Here is a 21,765-nt window from a genome sequence, read left to right as displayed (position 1 = left end):
AATGCCTGTCAGCACCTGTGTGCCTAATCCAAAAACTCAAAGTTGATCGTTTGCTCTTACTGACATTGTTCCCTTTTTTCTAGATCCTTGCTTGTGTTGTACTTACTCTCTGATGTACGTCGCTTTGGATAAAAGCGTCTGCTAAGTGAATTGTACAATTGTACAATTGTACAATAAGCTGGGTGCGAGGGCTTTGTGTACGGATTTCACGCCTTCCATTTATTAGGGCCCGAAGCACTGACAAGTGTGTAGGACCCTCTCGGTACCCAATCGATTATTAGGGCCCTAGCACAAACAATGCGAGGACCCTCTTGAAACCCTAGTGATTATTAGGGCCTGAAGCACTGACAAGTGCGTAGGACCCTCTTGGAACCCAAAGGATTATTATTAGGGCCCGAAGCACTGACAAGTGTGTTGGACCCTCTTGGAACCAAAATGATTATTAGGGCCCGAAGCACTGACAAGTGCGTAGGACCCTCTCGGAACCCAAAGGATTGTTAGGGCCTGAGCACGAACCGTGCGAGGACCCTCTTGAAACCCTAGCGATTATTATTTTTATTAGGGCCCGAAGCACTGACAAATGTGTTGGACCCTCTCGGAACCCAATCGATTATTAGGGCCCTAGCACAAACAATGCGAGGACCCTCTTGAAACCCTACTGATTATTAGGGCCCGAAGCACTGACAAGTGCGTAGGACCCTCTTGGAACCCAAAGGATTGTTAGGGCCCGAGCACGAACCGTGCGAGGACCCTCTTGAAACCCTAGCGATTATTATTTTTATTAGGGCCCGAAGCACTGACAAGTGCGTAGGACCCTCTTGAAACCCAAGGGATTATTAGGGCCCGAAGCACTGACAAGTGTGTTGGACCCTCTTGGAACCAAAATGATTATTAGGGCCCGAAGCACTGACAAGTGCGTAGGACCCTCTTGGAACCCAAAGGATTGTTAGGGCCCGAGCACGAACCGTGCGAGGACCCTCTTGAAACCCTAGCGATTATTATTTTTATTAGGGCCCGAAGCACTGACAAGTGCGTAGGACCCTCTTGAAACCCAAGGAATTATTAGGGCCCGAAGCACTGACAAGTGTGTTGGACCCTCTTGGAACCAAAATGATTATTAGGACCCGAAGCACTGACAAGTGCACAGGACCCTCTTGGAATGCAAATGATTATTATTAGGGCCCGAGCACAAACCTTGCGGGGACCCTCTTGAAACCCTAACAATTATTATTATAGCCCGAGCACGAACCGTGCGAGGACCCTCTTGAGACCTTAGCGATTATTATTAGGGCCCTAGCACAAACAATGCGAGGACCCTCTTGAAACCCTTGCGATTATTAGGGCCCGAAGCACTGACAAGTGCGTAGGACCCTCTTGGAACCCAAAGGATTGTTAGGGCCTGAGCACGAACCGTGCGAGGACCCTCTTGAAACCCTAGGGATTATTATTTCTATTAGGGCCCGAAGCACTGACAAGTGCGTAGGACCCTCTTGAAACCCAAGGAATTATTAGGGCCCGAAGCACTGACAAGTGCGTAGGACCCTCTTGGAATGCAAATGTTTATTATTAGGGCCCGATCACGAACCTTGCGGGGACCCTCTTGAAACCCTAACAATTATTATTATAGCCCCAGCACGAACCGTGCGAGGACCCTCTTGAGACCCTAGCGATCATTATTAGGGACTGAGCACAAACCGTGCGAGGACCCTCTTGAAACCCTAGCAATTATTATTATAGCCCGAGCACGAACCTTGCGGGGACCCTCTTGAAACCCTAGCAATTATTATTAGGGCCCGAGCACAAACCGTGCGAGGACCCTCTTGAAACCCTAGCGATTATTAGGGCCCGAAGCACTGACAAGTGCGTAGGACCCTCTTGTAACCCAAAGGATTATTATTAGGGCCCGAGCACGAACCATGCGAGGACCCTCTTGAAACCCTAGCAATTATTAGGGCCCGAAGAACTGACAAGTGAATAGGACCCTCTTGGGATGCAAATGATTATTATTAGGGCCCTAGCACGAACCGTGTGAGGACCCTCTTGAAACCCTAGGCGATTATTATTTTTAGCATTTTTCTTTTGATTGTTCCTCCTCTTTGCGGCAACTTTTGAGGGCCTGAACGTGCCCGAAAACTCACAATTTTTTATATTTTGGTGGTTTCGTAAACAGAGTTCGCAAAATGGCTCAGTGGCGGCCCCTTGAAATGTTCAAAATGGCCTCCCCATAGAGGGTTTTTTCACGTAGACTCACGAAAATTGGTACGCATATTAAGCTTCTCGGGACGGACTAAAAATTCTCTTGCGGCGTTTCAAAAAACATGACAGGAAGTCCACAAATTCAAGTTGTATTTCACAAAAATGGCCCAAAATCGCTCAAAACCGCAGATTTCAGCCTTCCAATTTGAAGGATCTTGCCCGAGGGCGCTCAGCCGATCGCCGCAAACTCAGTATCAGTGCGTTCTAGACAGGTTCAGCATATCTCGTTGTGCTCCGCACGTTATTTCGTCAAAGGGCGTGGCCGTGGCGTGTGTTTGAACTTTTTTGTGTGTTTTGGCAACTTGCCAAAAAAGTAAATGTTTATATTTCAACTATGCAGAATTCAATCATATTACAATTTCTCATGCATAATACGGGGCCTGCCCTGAACACATCCATGTTTCGAATTTTTCGATAAATCACAGCGCCACCTGTTGACAACAGGAAGTTACTGCTTCTCAATTAGCACTAGCCATTGCTACACGGTAGCTCATTTTTCCTTCAGAATTGGTGTGGACCATGCTAACACCTTGGCCATACAACACTTTCAAGCTCAAACGCCTACGTCCAACGCTGTTGCCATATGGACGAGTCGCTAGCCATCAAACAGGAAGTAGTTTTTTCACAGGCTTAAGATAGTCGTTCAGTCCCGAAACTTCATACATATAATCCTGGTAGTAAAGTCAAACATCTTATACCGTTTAAGTGAGTGGGCGTGGCTTAATGGCTCAGTGGCGCCCCCTACAATATTTTAAATATTCAGCCCCTGCAGCACGTTGAACCTACAATTCTGAATTTTATTATGCATTTCCAACATGACAAAACCTACAAAAAAGCCTCTTCAACCCACACCCAAAACTCAACAAGAAGTCCACAAATCACATCGCCATCAAACAGGAAGTGGCTGTAACTCTTATATACTTTGTCTGATCTTCTTGAAATTACATAGGTATGATCAGGGTTGGCCTCTGAACACAGTGACACAAAACAATAATACATTTTAACCATAGCGCCCCCTACTGCAAGGACTGACTACTACATCATATATACTTTGTCGGATCTGCTTAAAATTTCCCTGGTATGATCAGAGTTGGCCTCTGAACACACTGACATAACAATAGTTTACTTTAACCATAGCGCCCCCTACTGCAAGGAGTAAGTACTACATCTTATATACTTTGTCTGTTTTTTTTTTAATTTCTCAGGTATATTCAGGGTTGGCCTCTGGACACAATGACAAAACAATAACAAAGTTTAACCATAGCACCCCCTAATGCAAGGACTAAGTACTACATCATACATACTTTCTCGGATCTGCTTAAAATGTCCCAGGTATGATCAGGGTTGGCCTCTGAACACATTCATATAACAATGTTCAACTTCAACCACAACGCCCCCTACTGCAAAGAATAAGTACTACCTCCTAGATACAATGTCAGATTTTCACCAAATTTCACATGAACAATGTCAGTACTGGCCTGATCACATTTAACCTAATACAATTATGCCATTAACATAGCGCCCCCACTGGAAAGAGGCGGTACTGCATCTCAGATACTATGTCTGATCTGATTGAAATTTCACTTGTATGATCAGGGTTGGCCTCTGAACACATTAAAATAACAATAGTCAACTTCAACCATAGCGCCCCCTAGTACAAAGAATAAGTACTACATCCTATAATACAATGCTCAATTTCCTCTAAATTTCATAGCTATCATGACAGTGCCAGCTTGAACTGCTCTACGTCAAAATTTAATGTGATCTTCATTACATTGCCTATTTCAACATGCCAGTACTACCACTTTTACACAAATCAGACTGCACGGTCTGCTGCTTAGCCACGTTCCGCAGCTGCTGCACTCCCACGGTCGCGACACACCCGACATGTACAGGGGTGCGAGGGCCCTTCATCACCGCTTGCGGTTTTAATTATTTTTATTTTTATTGTTCCGCCACTTTAAATGCGATTTTGAGGGCCTGAACGTGTGCGAAAACTCAGCAAAATTTGCACGGTCATTGGGTCCGGCGAAAAATTTGATATTTTGGCCTTTTCATGAACGAACTTTGCAAATTAGCTCGACGGCGCCCCCTTTTGATTTTTACGAATAGGTTTGTTTACCTACATACACAAATCTTTTTTACATGTTAGAGCAGGCCGATACCTACAAAAAAGTCAGTGGAAGTCATTGTCTAATTTCAACAGGAAGTCCGCTATGATTTTTTGAATGTCTAAAAAGTCCATATTTTCACCGTTTACAGGTGTACCTGTCTGAAAGCATCCCCCCAAGAGCGTTTATCTGATCAATTCAAGTTTGGCGTCAAATGAAAGTAGACAAGTTGAAGAATAAAAGTCGTGCTCAAATCACGAGGTTTCAAAATAAGGTGTGGCCGTGGCGTGATGTCAAAGTTTGATGTCGTTTTTCGCATCGCGCCAAAACAGTAAATGCTTTTAACTCTACTATGCAGTGTTCAATCATCACTAAAAAATTCATGCATGGCAAAGAGCCCGCCCTGAACACATCCATGATTGATTTTTTTAAATTAGTCACAGCACCACCTGTTGACAACAGAAGGTCACTCCGTCTGAGCACTGTTTCCTTTGCACTAGCCATTGCTACACAGTTGCTTAAATCTCCCTCAAAATTGCTGTTGACCATCCAAAGACCTTGACCATACGATCTTTACAAGCACAAAGTCCTGCGTGGAAAGCTGTTCCCTTACGGACGCGTTGTTCGCCATCAAACAGGAAGTAGTTTTTTCACAGGCTTAACATCGTAGTTCAGTCCCGAAACTTCATACATATAATCCTGGTGGTAAAGTCAAACATTTGATACCGTTTAAGTTAGTGGGCGTGGCTTAATGGTTCAGTGGCGCCCCCTACAATATTTCAAACATTCAGCCCCCACAGCACGTTGAACCTACCATTCTGAATTTTACTGTGCATATCTATCTTGACAACACCTACAATAAATCCTCTTGCACCCATGCTCAAAATCCAACAGGAAGTCCACAAATCACATCACCATAAACAGGAAGTGGCTGTAACTCTTGCTAGCTCACGGCTAACTAGCTAAACTCATAAAACCATTATGTTACATTAGTCAACCAAGCAATTTCACAGAATAGCTTGCGGTAACGGTTTACCAGTTAGCTAGCAGTCATTTTTGTAGCTAGCTATCGTTAACAGTTAACTTGTTGTCTCATGTTAGGGTGCCCTCAGTCGAAATAAATGTTACTATTTTCCAGATGGCGTCGTGGGCTCAATTTTAAAGCTAGAGGGGATATACAGGTATCATGACACGCTATCATGTTGGGAAGAGGGGTTAATAACGCTCTCAAGTCAAGGTAGTTGACTTGTTGGTGATTTTAACATCCATGTTGATAACCCCCAGGACAGAGGGACTAAAGAACTGTTTCACACTCTTGATAGCTTTGGGCTGACTCATGACAGAGCCCACACACAACAGAGGGCACACTCTGGACTTAATCATCTCCAAGGGCTTGGACATCTCCAAGGTTGTTGTGTCAGATGTTGCCCTCTCTGATCACTCCTGTGTTTTATTTAAGAGTACTATGTCAGTGTACAAAAGTATTCAAACAAAAGTGATCACAAAACGGTGTATCACTGAAAACACCAGTGAAATATTTAACCAGGTTTTCTCTTCCACAGCTGCCCTGTCCTGGGGCTCAGTCAGTGAGTTGGTAGATGACTTCAATTCTAAAATCACAAATGTTATTGATTCCACTAAGGTGAAGGTTGTCTCTGGTAAGAAAAAATCTCCATGGAGAAATTTAACACTGGTAAGAAACGGAAAAAGAGATTGTTGAAAAGCTGAACGTAGGTGGCGTAAAACTAATCTCCAGATTCATTATGACATCTACAAAGAGAGACTTCACACTTATAATTCACAACTGTGGAATGCAAGGCAATCTTTCTTCTCTGACATCATCACCAGAAACAATAATAATGCTTGTGCCCTGTTTGCTACTGTCGACAGGCTACCAAACCCTCCTGTGTCAATAGAATCTGAATTTCATTCTACCGGGGCCTGTAATACATTTTCCACCTTCTTTACTGAAAGTGAAGAAAATTAGACAAACTGTCAGTAACTCATTATCAGGATCAGGATATGTGCTGTGTCCATTTAAAACCAACTTAAGCACCATGACACAATTTAATCAAATCAACCTCAAAAAACCTGGAGGACATTATACAACAATTAAATTCCTCCTCCTGCTGTCTTGATATTCTGCAAACAGGTTTTTTCTAAAAAGTTTCCCAAGTCATGGCTCCAGATCTGTTACAAATTGTAAACCTGTCTCTTCTCTCAGGCCCTGAAAACAGCAGTCATCAAGCCACTATTAAAAAATAACAATCTAGACAAGTCAATAATGAACAATTACAGGCCTATATCAAATCTTCCTTTTTTAAAGAGCCCATATTCTGCCCTTTTTGGGGTTCGTATATTTAATCTATGTTCCTACTTTTGTACGTTCACAATAGCTAAAGTCTGAAAAAAGTGTCTGTTTTCATGTACTGCTCCTCCTTGCTCCCTCTCCGCTCTGAGTCCATCAGCTGCACTCTGTTGAGCCCACACTGTTAGACCCCACGTGGGCCAAGTCTGCTCTGATTGGTCTGCCGATCCACTCTGTCGTTATTGGCCAGTTGCTCAGCACGCGTCTCGGAAATTTCAACATGAGCTGCTGGGCTTGCCACAACGAGCCAATGGGCTTAGATCAGTGATATCACACTGACAAGACGTCACACTGGCAAATTTTTTTCGAGGGGGGCTAGAACCGAGCATTACATGCAGCTAATGCTACAGCTAACAGGAGGACGTAGGAGAAGCCGCATTTACGTGGACTTTGAATTTTTGCAAATAGATGTGCCTAAACATGCACAGGACACTTGGAAAACACACTAAAGAGCATATAAAACCAGAAAAAGCAGAATATGGGCCCTTTAAAGGTAAACAGTGACCTGTCATCCATGTGACACAGACATAATAGTGAGCTTACTTTGTCATTTTAAGTACATTTAGAGGATCAGCGTGTGTAAAGGTGTTATTGTACATCCTTGTGTATAGAAGTAGTGGGCTTACCCGGCTCCTCCTTTCACACATATTAATTTTACACACGCTAAAACAACGGACGCCATGTCAGGAGATAAAATAACTAAATGGATTGTCACACCTCCACCTGTGGACTGTCACTTTGACATTCAGAGAGCTGGCTCAGTTATTATAATTATAAAACTTTTTTGACACTTCTCTCTTAGCACATTTCTCCAAACTTTTGAATTTTCCTGCTGCTCATTTCCAAAAACACTCAAGTTCACCTGCAAAAGGCTCAAACTCAACCGTGATGTCAAAATGAACAACATGAAACAGGAAATGTTGGGAGGAGAGAGAGGGGGGATGACATGCAGAAAAAGGGCAGAGGTCGGATTTAAACACTAAGCTGCTCCGCTGATGAGGACTATAACCTCTGCACACGGGGCGTGCAAAATATCTGCACCCCACCACGTCTCATACCTGAAACTATGTGTAAAGCCATGTGTGTAAATGTTTTTTAAAGGTTTATTTTTAAGGTCAGATTTGAACCATAGACACACACACCAAAACGGAGCGTTCTCAGAGAGCTGGTTTATACAGGGTCACAAACCTCCTCTGGTGCTTGATTCATGTTATATTTTGACCAAAGCACAGCACAGATGTTTCATTTAGACCACAGGGGGACTGTTTGAAAAGGTGGAAAGGGGGGATAATATGTCCTCTTTAATGAGCAAAGCCTGAGTGACGTCTGGTGTTTTCACAAATGTGCAAACCTGGAAATTTCCTGAGCATTTTCGGGGTGAGCGGCAGGTGTGAACCATAGACTGTAAATATTACTGGACGAACCCTGACCCGTCTGTGACATAGGCAGAAAATGAGTCCAATCGACGGCCGCATCCATATTGGATTTGCAGTCTCAACCTAACTTCGGATCAACTTAGCAACAGCAGTAAGGCGGGACCAGCGGGACTTAACTCCGCCCATTCAGCTCGACGTTAGCAGTCCACTTGACAGCATAGCTAACAGCTAGGCTGCTATCATCAACTATTCCTGCTCGTCCTGAGAAAACTCTACAAACAGTAAGTTAACATTTAACTTTTCTACAACACAGTTAAAACTAATTATATTCAACCCAAATATTTAATTAAAGTCTTAAAACGACACTTTTTTAAATATACAACTATGGTTATTAGTTATTTGTCAGAGCAGTTAGACTTTGTCAGTGTTAACAGAGAAATACATTAACAAAGTTTTATCCATAAACTGTAAATAAATATGAGACATCCAGAAGAAATCAATATTACAAATCATACAGTTCATGTTACTGTTCTGACAAAAAGAGGAATGTCTGTGTCTTATATTTACTGATGTCAACAGCGATGAGGTGAACATGACAATTGAAAAATAATTATTTAGTATTTATTATAAGACATTTGTTTTCTATAGAACCCTGTGAAGTCATGGAGTCTGTGGACAGTGTCAGCTTCACACCAAAAACTTTAGTATTAGAAATTAGAAAAAGTAGTGTTTAAGACTGGCATCTATTATGATGAGTTGCAGCTACCTTGTTCAATATTATTCCTGCAGATGTGGCTAATAACAAAAAAACACCCTGAGCTGTCACATGTAGTTAACTGTACATTTTGTCTTGTCTGAGGCATTAATTGAACACCTTTGTATTTCTCCTATAGACACAGTGTGGATTATTGGTGACTGGTCCATCGAGGTGCCCAGAGAGCTGCAGAGACAGAGGAAGAAACCTGAGCCTCAACAACATCTGTATTTGTTGGTTCTTCTGGGGTGGACTTCGGTTGCTTCTCTTCGACAGCTCACTGTGAGGGAGGTCTCCCCCGGATGGCCTGAGTGATGTCACCCACAGACTGAGAGCTGAGACGGGTTTTAAACCTCCTGACAAACCGTTACACCGCGCCCACCTGTCAAGCTGGTCAGCTACACGCCTTATCGTGAATAACTCTTATCCTTCATCAAATCAAAACTGATGAGTCATCAGAACATTCACCCCCCGTACAGTGTGTGTCCATCCAGACATGAGCTAATCACACCTATTTGTTTGTTTTGTACCAAGCTGTAAACATGTTAATCTCTGCTATAAAAACAGATTTTTTTTAATGTTGTTTTTCAGATTAAATAAATATTTCTATATAAATGCACTCCTTTATGTCTACTTATGAGTATACATTTCAGATTTTAAAAGGACAAGACTAAAATGTGCATTAATGCTCAACTCAATAGCTTAGGGAAGGAAGTCTACTTTTACACAACTTTTTATTCTTTCAACATTTTTTTTTACCAAATACTAATGTAGTTCATTTCTGAAAGTGGGATGGAACAGAGTCATTGCAAAAATATGCCCTTAAACACAGCCCCATTCTTTAATCAAGATACATGGAGAGTAAATAAGATCAATAACTTGTGAATAAAAACACAGTTAAAAATGATTTAGAAATGTAGTCTTCCCTGATCAATATCACATAATATCAACTTCTCCCATCTAAACTGGACAAAGGGTTTTAAAATGGGAAGAAAATGGTTTGATTGCAAGTTGTTTGGAGGAGATCTATTTTTATTTGAACAGCTGAAGCATGAACACAATCTTCCAAGGTGCAAACCCTCCTCCTCCTCCTCCTGAAGCCTGTGGAGCTCCTTGATGTACTGCTGTCTTATCTGCTGGCCATCTTCTCTCTCCAGAACTTTGACTGTTGAAATGTCATTCAGAAGAAGCTTGAGCATGTGACATGGATCCAGGAGAACATGAACTTTTAGTGAGAGGTCTTCAGCATGGCAAAGAAAGAGAGAAAAAATCAGTTATTCATTAAATCATTTTGTTTGTTCTCATCTATTTTTCTGTATTCATCTGTGTGTAAGAGCACATTTATAAATTCAACAGTGTACTACCCAGACAACAAAGGTCCAGTATTCAGGTAATCAACATCTATTCAAAGTTAAGAAGATAAACATTATTGTAATCATGCTGTTTTCAGCTCTCTCACTCACACAATGATATTCCACATCAAACTGTCTCAGATTTTGTGTGAGGAAAAATTAAGCAGTTTATTGTGGATAGTACTTCATCTTAACATGAAACAAATATAACCTGAATTATTTAAATCATTAACAGGTCCCAACTCTCTGTGCTTTAGTACAGAACATACAGTAACTCATTTATTATTAACATGAGCTCAGTACATGGCTGTGTTCTTCAAACTATTTCTTATACTTTATATCTATGTGCTTTATATCTTATTTTCATTCCATATGTTATTTATATTTTATATTTCTACTGCTATATTCTGTGTATGAGTTCAGTGAAAATTAATATGGTTGTTAATATAGTTTTTTTTTTTATTTGTTAACAGTTTGCTCAAATCTTAAGACACTACATCAACCATGTAACTTTAATGTCATCCTCTATAACCTACACAGCACATTAGGTTCAGTTCAGTTTATGTTACTGACGGATAATTACTACACAAAGTTTGTTTTTTAATGTCCACATTTACGTGGAGTATAACATTCATCATAACGTCAGATAACAACTGAGGTGAACCTTTAGCTTCTAACATCACACAAACTCATTATTTTCAACATCTTAACACCAAACATTTCTAAACCATTGACCGTAAATAATGAGCTACACAGTTAGCCGACTGGTTTACAAGCTAACGCTAAACAAGCTAGGTCCGTAAATAATATAAACACGAGTAAGCAGTAAATATAACACTACTATATCACTTACCGAAAAAAACTGAAGCATCAACTTGTTGGATGGTCTGTTAACCGCACAGCAAGCCATGTATGTTGTCAGATATGTGTTAAACAAACTCTCCAAATGAAGTAAGAAAGAGGAGAAATCAGACGGATCAAGCTGTTAGCCTCCTGACCAGCTGACCGCGCAGAGCTGTCAATCAAATCTGTCACAACCAAATATGGGCATAGTCGTTTTCCTTAATAGAATAAAATCCGATGAGTTATCAAAAAAAATTCCCCCCCCCCCCCACAGTGTGAGGAGAAGGGGCCGTCAACTTCTCAGATATATCTCGTTTTTTGAACCAGGCTGTAAACATGTTGATTCCTGTGGTAAAAACGGGCTTTTTTGGCTGTGGGCTTATGGCACTTCCGGCGCTTCTGCAGCCAGCCTCAAGAGGAACCTCGAGGAACTGCAGTGTTTTGTACTTCCGCATAGGCTTCATTTTTCGAGACCTGAGGTTGCCCCTTGGTGTGAACACAAATGGCTGGTTACCCCCTGACTTTTTCTTGCCAGCCCCCAATTGGAGGGAACTCAGGAAGATTTCAGGGGCCGCATGTCCTGGAATCTTCCAGAAGGTTGCATGTGTGAAAAGGCTAACTGCTTGTATTAGTGAAACAGGCAAGTCTGTGAAAAATCGTTTGAGTGGTCATTACATGTTTGAGTTGGTTTAGATCTCCTTCTTTCTTATATGTTGTTACATTTGTCTTGTAATCTGTCAATCTTGCTGGCTGCAAACAAATCTACCTACGGGTACAAATAAAGCAACCTGAACCTGATCCATTTTTTAAAATTCTGGGAAAAACTGAAATAAACAGACTTTTTTTTTTTACATGAAAACAGATAAAGAGAAAAGAGAAAAAAAGAATTGAAGAAAGAAAAACCTGAAGATTTCTTCTGAAGCTGTGGTCGCTGCTTAGGTGCCTTATTATAACTGTACAGGAAGGTGTGCAATAAAATATGTTAAAATAAAATGAACCTGAAAGTTTTTGAGTGGACACTGGAGGTATGAACACTGATGACAGTCTGTCTGAGAGTTAATCCTTCTGAAATGTGATCCCTGTCTGCATAATCCTTTTAAATTTGATCGGAAATAATGACCCAGAGTACCGTCAGCCTTTTCTTTCCCTGCAGAGGAAACGCTTGGATGTCTGACGCTAGCTGATGCTTGAACTAATATTTGTCCCAAGCCCGTCTGCAGATGACCGAATTATGAGAATAGTCCATCCTCTCCGTCCACTTTTCAGAAAATGTGTGCACAAACAAAACAATAACTCATCCGTTTTTATTTTATGAAGGATCTGAGTTATACACAATGAGGCCCGTAGCTGACATGATTGATAGGTGGGCGTGATTGTTACAGTTTATCAAGAGGCTTAAAACCCGCCCACAAGCAAATCCACATGTTTTTGGGAGCTCTACCCACTTATTACTTGAACTATACTTCAAAGAAGTGAACAACACAATAAGCTGAAATAAAAATATAGAAACAGAACAAAATGTTTCAATACCTAACCATCCATCGTCTTCCTCTTTTCCTAGGCCTAGACACGTAGGCAGCAGGCTAAAGCTGGCTCCACACAAGACTGCTTAACCAATTTTTTGTATTTAATTTCATTCATGTAAGATAAGATAAGATAAGATAATCCTTTATTTATCCCGCAACGGGGAAATTTACGGTGTTACAGCAGCAAAGATTGGCTCCCTCTTCAACACGACAGTCGGGTACAACATTACAACGTCCGCTGTAGCAATCCATCTGTCAATCTCTTGATCCTGTTTAAGCTCCACACTGTGAATAAGACCCGGAGATACTTGAACTCGTTCACTCAGGGCAAAGACTCGTGCCCCATCCTGTGGGAGCAATCAATTTTCATTCAGACCCTCGTCCCAACCCCTTCGCACTCGGCTGCATTATGACGCAATTTCAATGCTTTCAATAAATATTTTGGGGCTATTGAATTACACAACCTCCTAGCTTACAAAACCCCCACAGTAATGGAGGCCATATATTCTTGTAAGTAGTTCTGGATTAATGTATTTAGTGTATGTATTAAACATATGTGAACGAAAAGAGCTCATTTTAGTTTTTTCTAAAGACACATTTTAAATAGTTTTATTTCATTTTAATTTTTTAAAGTTTATTTTGGGGCTTTTATGCTTTTATTTTAGAGTACAATGGATAGAGAGTCAAAGATCAAGGAGAGAGAGAGAGAGTGGGGAATGATATTCAGGAAGGGAGCCACAGGTCGGATTTGAAGCCTGAGTGATGTCAGCCATCTTCCAGCTTTGGAGTCCCATCTGCAGCAGCCGCCATGTTGGAAATGCTGTCTCAGCCTAACTTTCAGTCAACCCAATGACAGACTGAGAGCTGAAGCTGAGGTGTCAATCATGTCAGCTACGCGCCTGACTATGGATAACGCATACCGTTTTCATAATCAAAATGGAGCTGTTAAAAAAAGACAGAAAAGATGGACTTTTCTGATGATTTGGGCGTCTGCAGACGGGCTTGGTACACATATGGCCTCGATACATGGGGCCGTGCACACAAACCACGAGGCTACCAGCACCCACTTGAATAACTTTTAATATATTATTTAAGTGAGATCCATGACCTGTTAGCGTAGGTTGTGCACATTCTAAAACTTAACTTTAGATAACCTGACATCGAACCAGGCAAAATACCCACGTGTCAGGTATATTTTTTTTGCTCAGTTAAAGAAAAAATATTTTGTTTGCGTCTCTATTTGCAGAACACTTCTGGATCAATATGTTTTTTTAGGAAATGTTGACTCTTTTATATGTAATTGTTTGACATGCATTACCATTTTGCTTTTCAACGTGCAGATTCTAGGAATAAAGAAACTCAAGAAATGACTTCACAAAAAGTAAAAAATAAAAACGTAGACGCTGAAACGACAGAAGAGAGGAAATTACTCAGAAGTAAGACAGGATGAAATGAAAGTGTTCTCTGTGTCCTCTCCTTTGTTTTCATTACTTTACATGTCTCAGACACTGTTCAAACACCTTTCCACCTCTCCCATGCTCTCTGTTATTCCTGCAGAGACCACACCTCAAACACGCCTATATTCAATATGCTTTTCAGTCAGCCGATGCAAAACAGTAACGCATGATTTCTCCCCCTCTCTCTATTCCCCTCGTATAAAAGTGTCCCTTTCTGCCTCCACCTGCAGCCCCCTCCACAGTCATCCGCAGGTAGGCATGATTTATTCATACACGCTCAATTTAAGGATTATGCTTACTCTGTATAAAATGTTAGATTCATAATATGTGTTAAAACAGACGTAAGGATTGCTATTAATTTGATTTAAATTATCAGCGTAGCTGTAGTTTAGATTTGATGAAAGTTTGAGAACTTAGTCTGAAAACGAAAGGGTTAACTCTTTGTGTTAGAGTCATAATTATATCTCCATTATTGGGGCTTTACTATGCTGCTTTTGTGATTAGTTAGAGTTCTTCTAAGTACAGGAATTTTCTTCTTTTTTTTTCTACATCTTTTGACCAAATTTGCGGCATTCTCAAGCAACAATATCTAAGAAAAAAAATCAACAATATAAATAACACCTGTTCAAAATCAGTCTGCAGCAGATATGTGACTTTTAGCTCCCATCATTTTGCACGCAGTCTGAATCAATTGGATTAGTTTGGTTTTTAGCTGAACAGACAAACCGCGCTGTGATTTTTCTACATCTTTTGACCTGTTGGCAAATTTGCGGCATTCTCAAGCAACAATATCTAAGAAAAAAATCAACAATACAAATAACGCCAGGTTCTTAAAATAGCAGTGCAGAAACGAAAAAGACAAATGATAGTCCAGGACCTGTTCAGTCTACAACGGGAAACTCTGAGCCTCTGACCAAAGGACAGCAGCTCCTCCATGTGACGGGTCACTGACAAATCAGCCTGTTCAAAATCAGTCTGCAGCGATATGTGACATTTAGCTCCCATCATTTTGCACGCAGTCTGAATCAATAGGATTAGTTTGGTTTTTAGCTGAACAGACAAACCGCGCTGTGACACCATTTTAAGTTAATGCGCGCAGGGGGCGGCTGTATCCTCGACAAAAAGAACATATTTAAAACATTCTTAACTTGATGCATTCTTGAAATTAATACTAAGAACTTATTTTCCGTGCATCGTGTACCATCATGTCACTGTCTAGTCGGTGTTTTTTTCTTACTCATTCAGTTTGTTTGCGGTTTTCTTCATCCTCCTGCTTACATTTGAAACAAAATATTTATTATACTCCAAGATTCACAAAGTGTTTTGCTGGGACTCAGTGAAGGTTTAGGGAAATCTCTTTCTACATTATGTCCTTGTGAGTGTTAAATGTATAACATGCAAGTATTTTGAAATTTGTACGATATACATAGATATGTATAATTTTCCCCTTCACCCTTAGATTGGCTAATTGAAGATGTACTGCAACAGGCTGCAGGCCAATTTTTCATGTTGTCTTTTATGTTGGGCCTTTATGAATGACTGTTTGAGAGACATTTTAATTCCTTTAAAAATTAAGCATGGAAAATTATTAATATTTGTATTAATTTATTTATTGAATTAGTACAGTGCACATTTAGGCATGATGCTATTTGGACATCTCTTAGAGGGCTTTCACACTTCACACAGAAAACCCCTGATATTTCCAGGAGGAGCTGTATGTGAAAACGCAAACAGATGCATTATTCGCTCGGACTTTACCCAGAGTTTTTCCTGCCACAAACCTAGTATTTATCTGGGCTGATGTGAGAACGCAACAGGATATTCTCCGGAGAGTTCAACATGAGCCTGTGGGAGGGGGGAGTGAAGTTCATATCCCCGGTGCATAGAGTGTTTGCACGCGACCGCTACGATCTCAGTGCACATAATTAAACGGCTGAATTATGCTTCTTATTCTCCAGTGTGTTTCCTCCGCCCTTTTGTTGATAGTGTGATTCTGTAGCATTGATGTAAAGGCAAATATTCTCATCATAGCGTCTTGCGGACTCTGCTCCTTGTCCGCTACTTCTGTGGGGTTTTTTTTACGTCATGTCTTACCTCTACCTCTTTTTTATTGAGTCTACTGTGTTAGTCTGAGATACATTTCCTCAAGGACACAACAGCTTATTGTGACGAGTTGTATAAAGTATTTCAAGGGTGGGATAGAAAACAAGAAGGAAGCTGCAGAATGTGTGTGTGTCAAAATGAATTCTTATCTCTAAGATTATTTTATTAAAATTGTGTTGTCATCTCTCTCTCTTTTCCTTCAGCTATGGAAATGAGGCCTCTCACGCTGTGTTTGGCTGCTGCACTCTTTGCAGGTATTAATGTGTTATCGCAGCATCATCCATTTTGAGTACTGAAAATGTTTTGGGTCATGACTAATACATTAAGTAAAATCTCTTCTTCTCCGCAGTATGTCACAGCTGTTCTTCAGGAAAAGAGTTTATCACAGGTTTTCTTCCAAACTTTCAACAACAAAATCCCCCAGACCACAGACTCCACTTGGTCCTGACCGCTCAGGAATCTGAGGCCAAAGTCCACATTCAGGTATGAACTAGCATCTAAAAGTTAATGTGGTGCTCATGCACAGGTAAAACTAAGGTTCTATAGTAGTACCAAAGCTTTTGAAAAACCTACATCTATTCATGAGACAGGGGCGCAGGAAAGGAATAAATCCATCATACCACATGGACTTGGTGTCCCTATTAATATAAAACAAAGAATATCAAGTGCAGCAAAGGAAACAGCTACTTTACTGACTTTGTGTCTTATTTTGAGTCATTTGAGTCAGATACAGCCAGAACAGTCCACACTGTGTCCCTGTGATTGTGCTCATGCATGAACTTTAGCGTGCCGAAGAACACCTCTTTGAAGCATGCCAGGAACCAAGGAAGTGTTCCGTGTTTGAGCTCGGATCAGAGCACTCACACTTCTCAAACAAACTGGGATTTGAGGGGGAAGCGTGCCTAAGCACAGTTTTGGATTCCCTAGAGCCTTGGTTCAGTACAGTTTGGTCTAGTTGGCAACGGTAAAGCCTGATCTTGCTTGCTTTTTCACAGCCAACCGTACCCTTATTTGGTAAGCATAGTGTAAGCCAGATGGAGATAGTCGCGTCAGCTATTAAATAGTGTGACATCATAGCAGCCCAACACAGTGTAGCCCCGCTATTAATTAAGTTCAATGAAGAAGAAGAAGAACGGGACACAGTAAACAAAAGGGACCCTTTAGGGTAACCTTGGCACCTCAACAGAAGGGTACCAAAAAAGTAGGACGGTACGGATCCCTTATTTTGGTACTATTCCCAACTTCTGACGCTGGAAACGGCAATAAATGGGTAGTGTCACGAACTGAACCAGACCACTTGGTGGAAATGGGGCTTTAGTACGAGAGCACCCTCAAAGTCCTGTTCTTTTGACTATTTGCAGTTTTGTTCTTTGTGTTATTCTCCGATATGCAGACACGGACTCGACCACGCGTCCCTTTTTAAATTTTTTTGAGTCCGCTTGCCTTGTAAACTAAGCACGCTTCATGATCATGTTATGTACAAGAGGCAATCATGCTCAGGCCCGGTTAGTCCTGGAGCAGTGTGAGTGCAGGCAGGCGGGGAAATGGGGAGGGAGCTTCAGCACAGTATGGGACAACTGGGCCTAGTGTGAGTGTGCCCTAAGTGTTTTATCTGGTTTTAAAACTGAAATTTTTACTGATACTGACACAGATTCCTTCTAAAGACCTTCAAAAGCAAAACATTTCATTGTATTTGTCACTGCTTTAATGTCCTCTGAGAACATCATCTAACACCAGCCAGTCTGATTTTATTGTAGTTTCTGAAAGTTCTCATTGATCTGCAGGTGGCTTCAGTCAAGTTCTCCAAGGAGCTGACCCTACGTGCAGGGGAAACTCGTTGGGTTTCTTTACCATGTGGAACTGAGCTGCAGAAACTATACGTCAGTCCAAAATCTGCAGTTCGAATCTCATCGAGCACTGGAATCTCTGTGGTCACCTTCAACCGCCGCGTCCGCTCCGGAGACGGCGCAGTGGTTTCCCCAATTCAAGATCTAGGCACTGAGCACTATGTGTTCACACCCCCATCTGGGAGACATGGCTTCGACAGGCTAGTTGGCATCGTAAACGGGGACAGCCAGAACATGATCACCATATTGCCAGCCAGTGATGCAAAACTCAGAGGGGGAGCGAAGTGGAATAAAGGGAAAGCGGTGACCGTCACCCTGCAGCCCTACGAGTCCTATCTGATACGAAGTCATACCTGTTTGTCAGGCACTCAGATTAAATCCCAGAAGCCTGTGGCGGTGTTAACTGGTCACCAGTGTCTGAACCTCGGTCGTGGTTGTGAACATGTGTATGAACAGCTCCCCCCTGTGGCTAAAATGGGTAAGGAGTACATTGTGCCCTTCACTGGGAACTCCAAAACAACTAACGTAGCTGTGGTTATGGTTGGTGAAGATGACGCTGAATTGACGGTGTACCAAGGCCAACAGCGAATGAAACAGTTGAGTCAAATATTCATTATTAGTCTGTTGATGCTACATACATCGAGTTTATTGACACTTTCTGGATGCTTGATCATTTGTTCACCCATTTGTCAAAAAGATTGTTTTTGGTGTTTGTCACTCGACCTTAATGGAATCCAGGTTCTTTGACGTTTCTGTGGTTTTGTGACTTTTTTTGAATATACAAATGACTTTATAAACCAGAGAGTTTAAGTCACAGCATTAGTTCAAGGTTTAAGGAAAAATATGAATCAAGAGACAAGACAATGTCAAGGGAAAATCCAGAATAAAGAGGCAATGTTGAGAAACAATGATAATGGGGAAGTTTAAACATCGAGAACACAAGTCTTTGACTTGAGACTGAAGTCAAAATGTCAGGTATTGTCACAGCTATGGAGGAACAAGGAACTGGACCCAATTTCAGATGAAAAAAATGTCTTAAATCCAAATTCCAAAAAGTAAAAAGGTCCAATATAAAAGTCCAAACACAGGGAGAAACAAAATGTCACCAAGGACACACGGAGAAGATTTTGACGTGACGATCTGACAGGGAAGAGAAAGCACACAGACACTAAATAGAAACCAAACCAAATAACATTGTTTACCTGCTAGGGCCCGATCGATATGGAATTTTTGGGGCTGATACCGATATCAATATTTGGGAGAGAAAAAAATCCAAAACCAAAATATCGGCCAATATCTTTCTAAGATATATCTTTGATCTGTAGACATAGATTCGTACCTTTATTGCCTTGATCCCTCAAATGCAGTTACCAAACCCTTGTAAAAAGATATATGACATAGACAAGATGGTCACTCAACAGGGAAGTAACTACGAATGAAGGCGCATCTCCGCTTGACACGCTGGAGAATGACAGTGCTTGTTGTAATCAACTCTGCTGGTGACAGATAACTGCTAGAGTAAAACACTGAAAGTCAAATAAATGCTACTCTACAGACGACTAAATCTTGAAATATCGGCACATATCTGCGATAAGAGTAACTGATACCGATAGTCAATACATACGCTAATATCAGCCGATGTTGGCTGGCTGATTAATTGGTTGGGCGCTTTTACCTGCTGACATTTTTAAAAGAAATTGTGCACAGTTTTGACTTTTTTCTGGGTGTTTTCTTACCTTTGGACTAGTCAGTTAAACTGAATTCGAATTTCCGTTTAACCGACTAGAAAATTAGTCGGCTGAGAACATTCCTACTTTTGAACTGTGTTATAAAAGACATGCCAATATGTTAAATCTCTTTAAAATTAAGATGACTTTTTATATTGAAATACTAAAAAATAAAAATCCTTTTCATCTACAGTATTCTGAAGAAAGCGGGACAAATGTTGGCCATTCCGATGAAAATGAAGCGTCCTCTGATGGTGAAGAGCAACAAGAAGGTGATGGTGCTGCTGCTTAGCGACAACAAACCAAGGGACCCCTTCTTGATAACTCTGATTCCGACATGCAAGCTGTCCACTGATTGGGCGGTGGAGACAGTGGACGGGTTAAAAAGTTGGGTCTCCATTGTGTCACGGAGGGAGGGGGCAAGCAGTGTGAAGGTGTGTAATAAGGGGCAGTGCTTCTCAAAACTCAAGTGGTCCAGTGTCGGCTCAGATAATGTATGGGTGTCGACAAAAGTCAAAGTGGGAAAACAGCAGAGTCATTTCACAGTGGAAGGAGATGTTCGTATGGCGGTCTATGCCTACGGTGGAAGGAGAGCCCACGGGTTTGGAATCGCTGGAGTCTGTTCTGGAGGTACAATCACTCACATATATATTGTAAATTCACATATTCACACACACTTTTTAAAAAATATTTCATCCCCACATTTCCCTACAGGCGTTACACACACACACACACACACACATACACACACACACACACACACACACACACACACACACACACACACACACACACTCACACACAACAAAACTGCTGATTCAATGTTGTGCTGTATTTGTTCACTTATATGCATTTACATGTTGTGTATATTTTGAAGGTAACACTCCCCCACCACCACCACCCAAAGATCCCTGTGAAGACGTTACATGTCGGTCAAAGGAGAGTTGTGTGAATGGAGAATGTGTCCCTGTTTCCACGGCAACTTGCACAGCCATGGGTGACCCCCACTTCACAACGTTGGATGGACGTCGCTTTGACTTCCAGGTATGATTGAACAAGGCAAGCTATCAGAAGGCTTTCACCATATCTATACTAAGGTGGTGAATACAAAGTATTTTCTCAAATCAACAAATAGAAGTGTGCTTCTATCACGGAAATGTTAGAAGCACATGTACCATGGACCGTAGACTGTATATAAACATGGACGCACGGCTCCACCTCCCCTCCTTACACAAAGTGAAGTAAAAACATCGCTAACATCTTGGCCCGGTGACATAATTTAGAGCCAGAGTCTGAACAGTATGGATCAACTGGTGGAGCCACAGAATTGAATAAGTCCTTTTAAGTCCCTGACACACCAAAAAGTTGCTCTAGACCACATCGCAAAGACTACAGCCAACGGCCAACCACCACGTAAGTTCTGCGAATGTGTGAGAGGAAATAACTCTCCATGCTAGCAGGCGGCGGTAGTCCGTTGTTATGATACGAGAAGACCACCTTCACACCGTGTGCCACTCATATTACAGTTAGCCTGCTAATCAAGAATAATGTCTGATAACAAGTTGAAAATGGCGCTGGCGTTGTCAGCCCTTGGTCTTTTAGTGGAAAAAGAAAAGAAGAGGCGGAGGCGACAAATAAAGAGAAACCGCACTAATGGGTGAAAGCATGGATACTACAGCGGCATGCTCAAGGGGCTTTACAGAAACTGTGTCGAGAGCTGGAGAGAAATGAAACCTCCGAACAGCCAATCAGAGAGATTCCTCTAACCGACCACCGATGCAGATTCAACCATGTCGAATTGGCCAAAAAAAGGCCGATGGTGGCCAATGGATAGCAATGGAGCCGGTCCAACTAAGACCAACTAAGACCGATGGCCAATGATCTCCTTGGTGTGTCAGGACCTTAACAGCAAGCACACATTAAACTTACAGATAAATCATCAAAGATCTCTCAGATTCTTGTGTTAGTTTAAAGCAGACACACACAGTTATAGGAAGTTCAGTGACTCGTGTGTTATGCTTCCCATCAGCAGGGGAACGCCTCCT

General features: G+C 41.5%; 1 protein-coding gene and 2 long non-coding RNA genes across 3 annotated transcripts in view; 2 read left to right on the top strand and 1 right to left on the bottom strand.

The window, feature by feature from the left end:
• The first annotated feature begins 6,179 nt into the window (after positions 1–6,179).
• Positions 6,180–9,484, top strand: LOC136179805 (uncharacterized). The gene is made up of 2 exons (XR_010666760.1): positions 6,180–8,392; positions 9,005–9,484. It is a non-coding gene; the product is annotated as an uncharacterized lncRNA (long non-coding RNA).
• Positions 9,485–9,582: 98 nt separating this feature from the next.
• LOC136179804 (uncharacterized) lies at positions 9,583–11,307 on the bottom strand. Its single transcript, XR_010666759.1, has 2 exons — positions 11,071–11,307; positions 9,583–10,105 (listed from the first exon to the last, which is right to left on the bottom strand). It is a non-coding gene; the product is annotated as an uncharacterized lncRNA (long non-coding RNA).
• A 2,975-nt stretch (positions 11,308–14,282) lies between these two features.
• Positions 14,283–21,765, top strand: part of LOC109999519 (IgGFc-binding protein) — a 36,585-nt gene continuing 29,102 nt past the window's right edge. The window contains exons 1-6 of the mRNA XM_065957869.1: positions 14,283–14,295; positions 16,350–16,400; positions 16,496–16,629; positions 17,931–18,589; positions 19,914–20,350; positions 20,598–20,764. Coding sequence (XP_065813941.1) covers positions 16,352–16,400; positions 16,496–16,629; positions 17,931–18,589; positions 19,914–20,350; positions 20,598–20,764 — 1,446 coding nt within the window. The 5' untranslated portion in view covers positions 14,283–14,295; positions 16,350–16,351. The remainder of the gene's footprint in view (positions 14,296–16,349; positions 16,401–16,495; positions 16,630–17,930; positions 18,590–19,913; positions 20,351–20,597; positions 20,765–21,765) is intronic.

The sequence above is a fragment of the Labrus bergylta genome, chromosome 8 (assembly GCF_963930695.1).
Source record: "Labrus bergylta chromosome 8, fLabBer1.1, whole genome shotgun sequence".
Classification (NCBI taxonomy): Eukaryota; Metazoa; Chordata; class Actinopteri; order Labriformes; family Labridae; genus Labrus; species Labrus bergylta.
The sequence above is the reverse complement of the archived record's forward strand: the minus strand, read 5'-3'. Positions and strand labels throughout refer to the sequence as shown.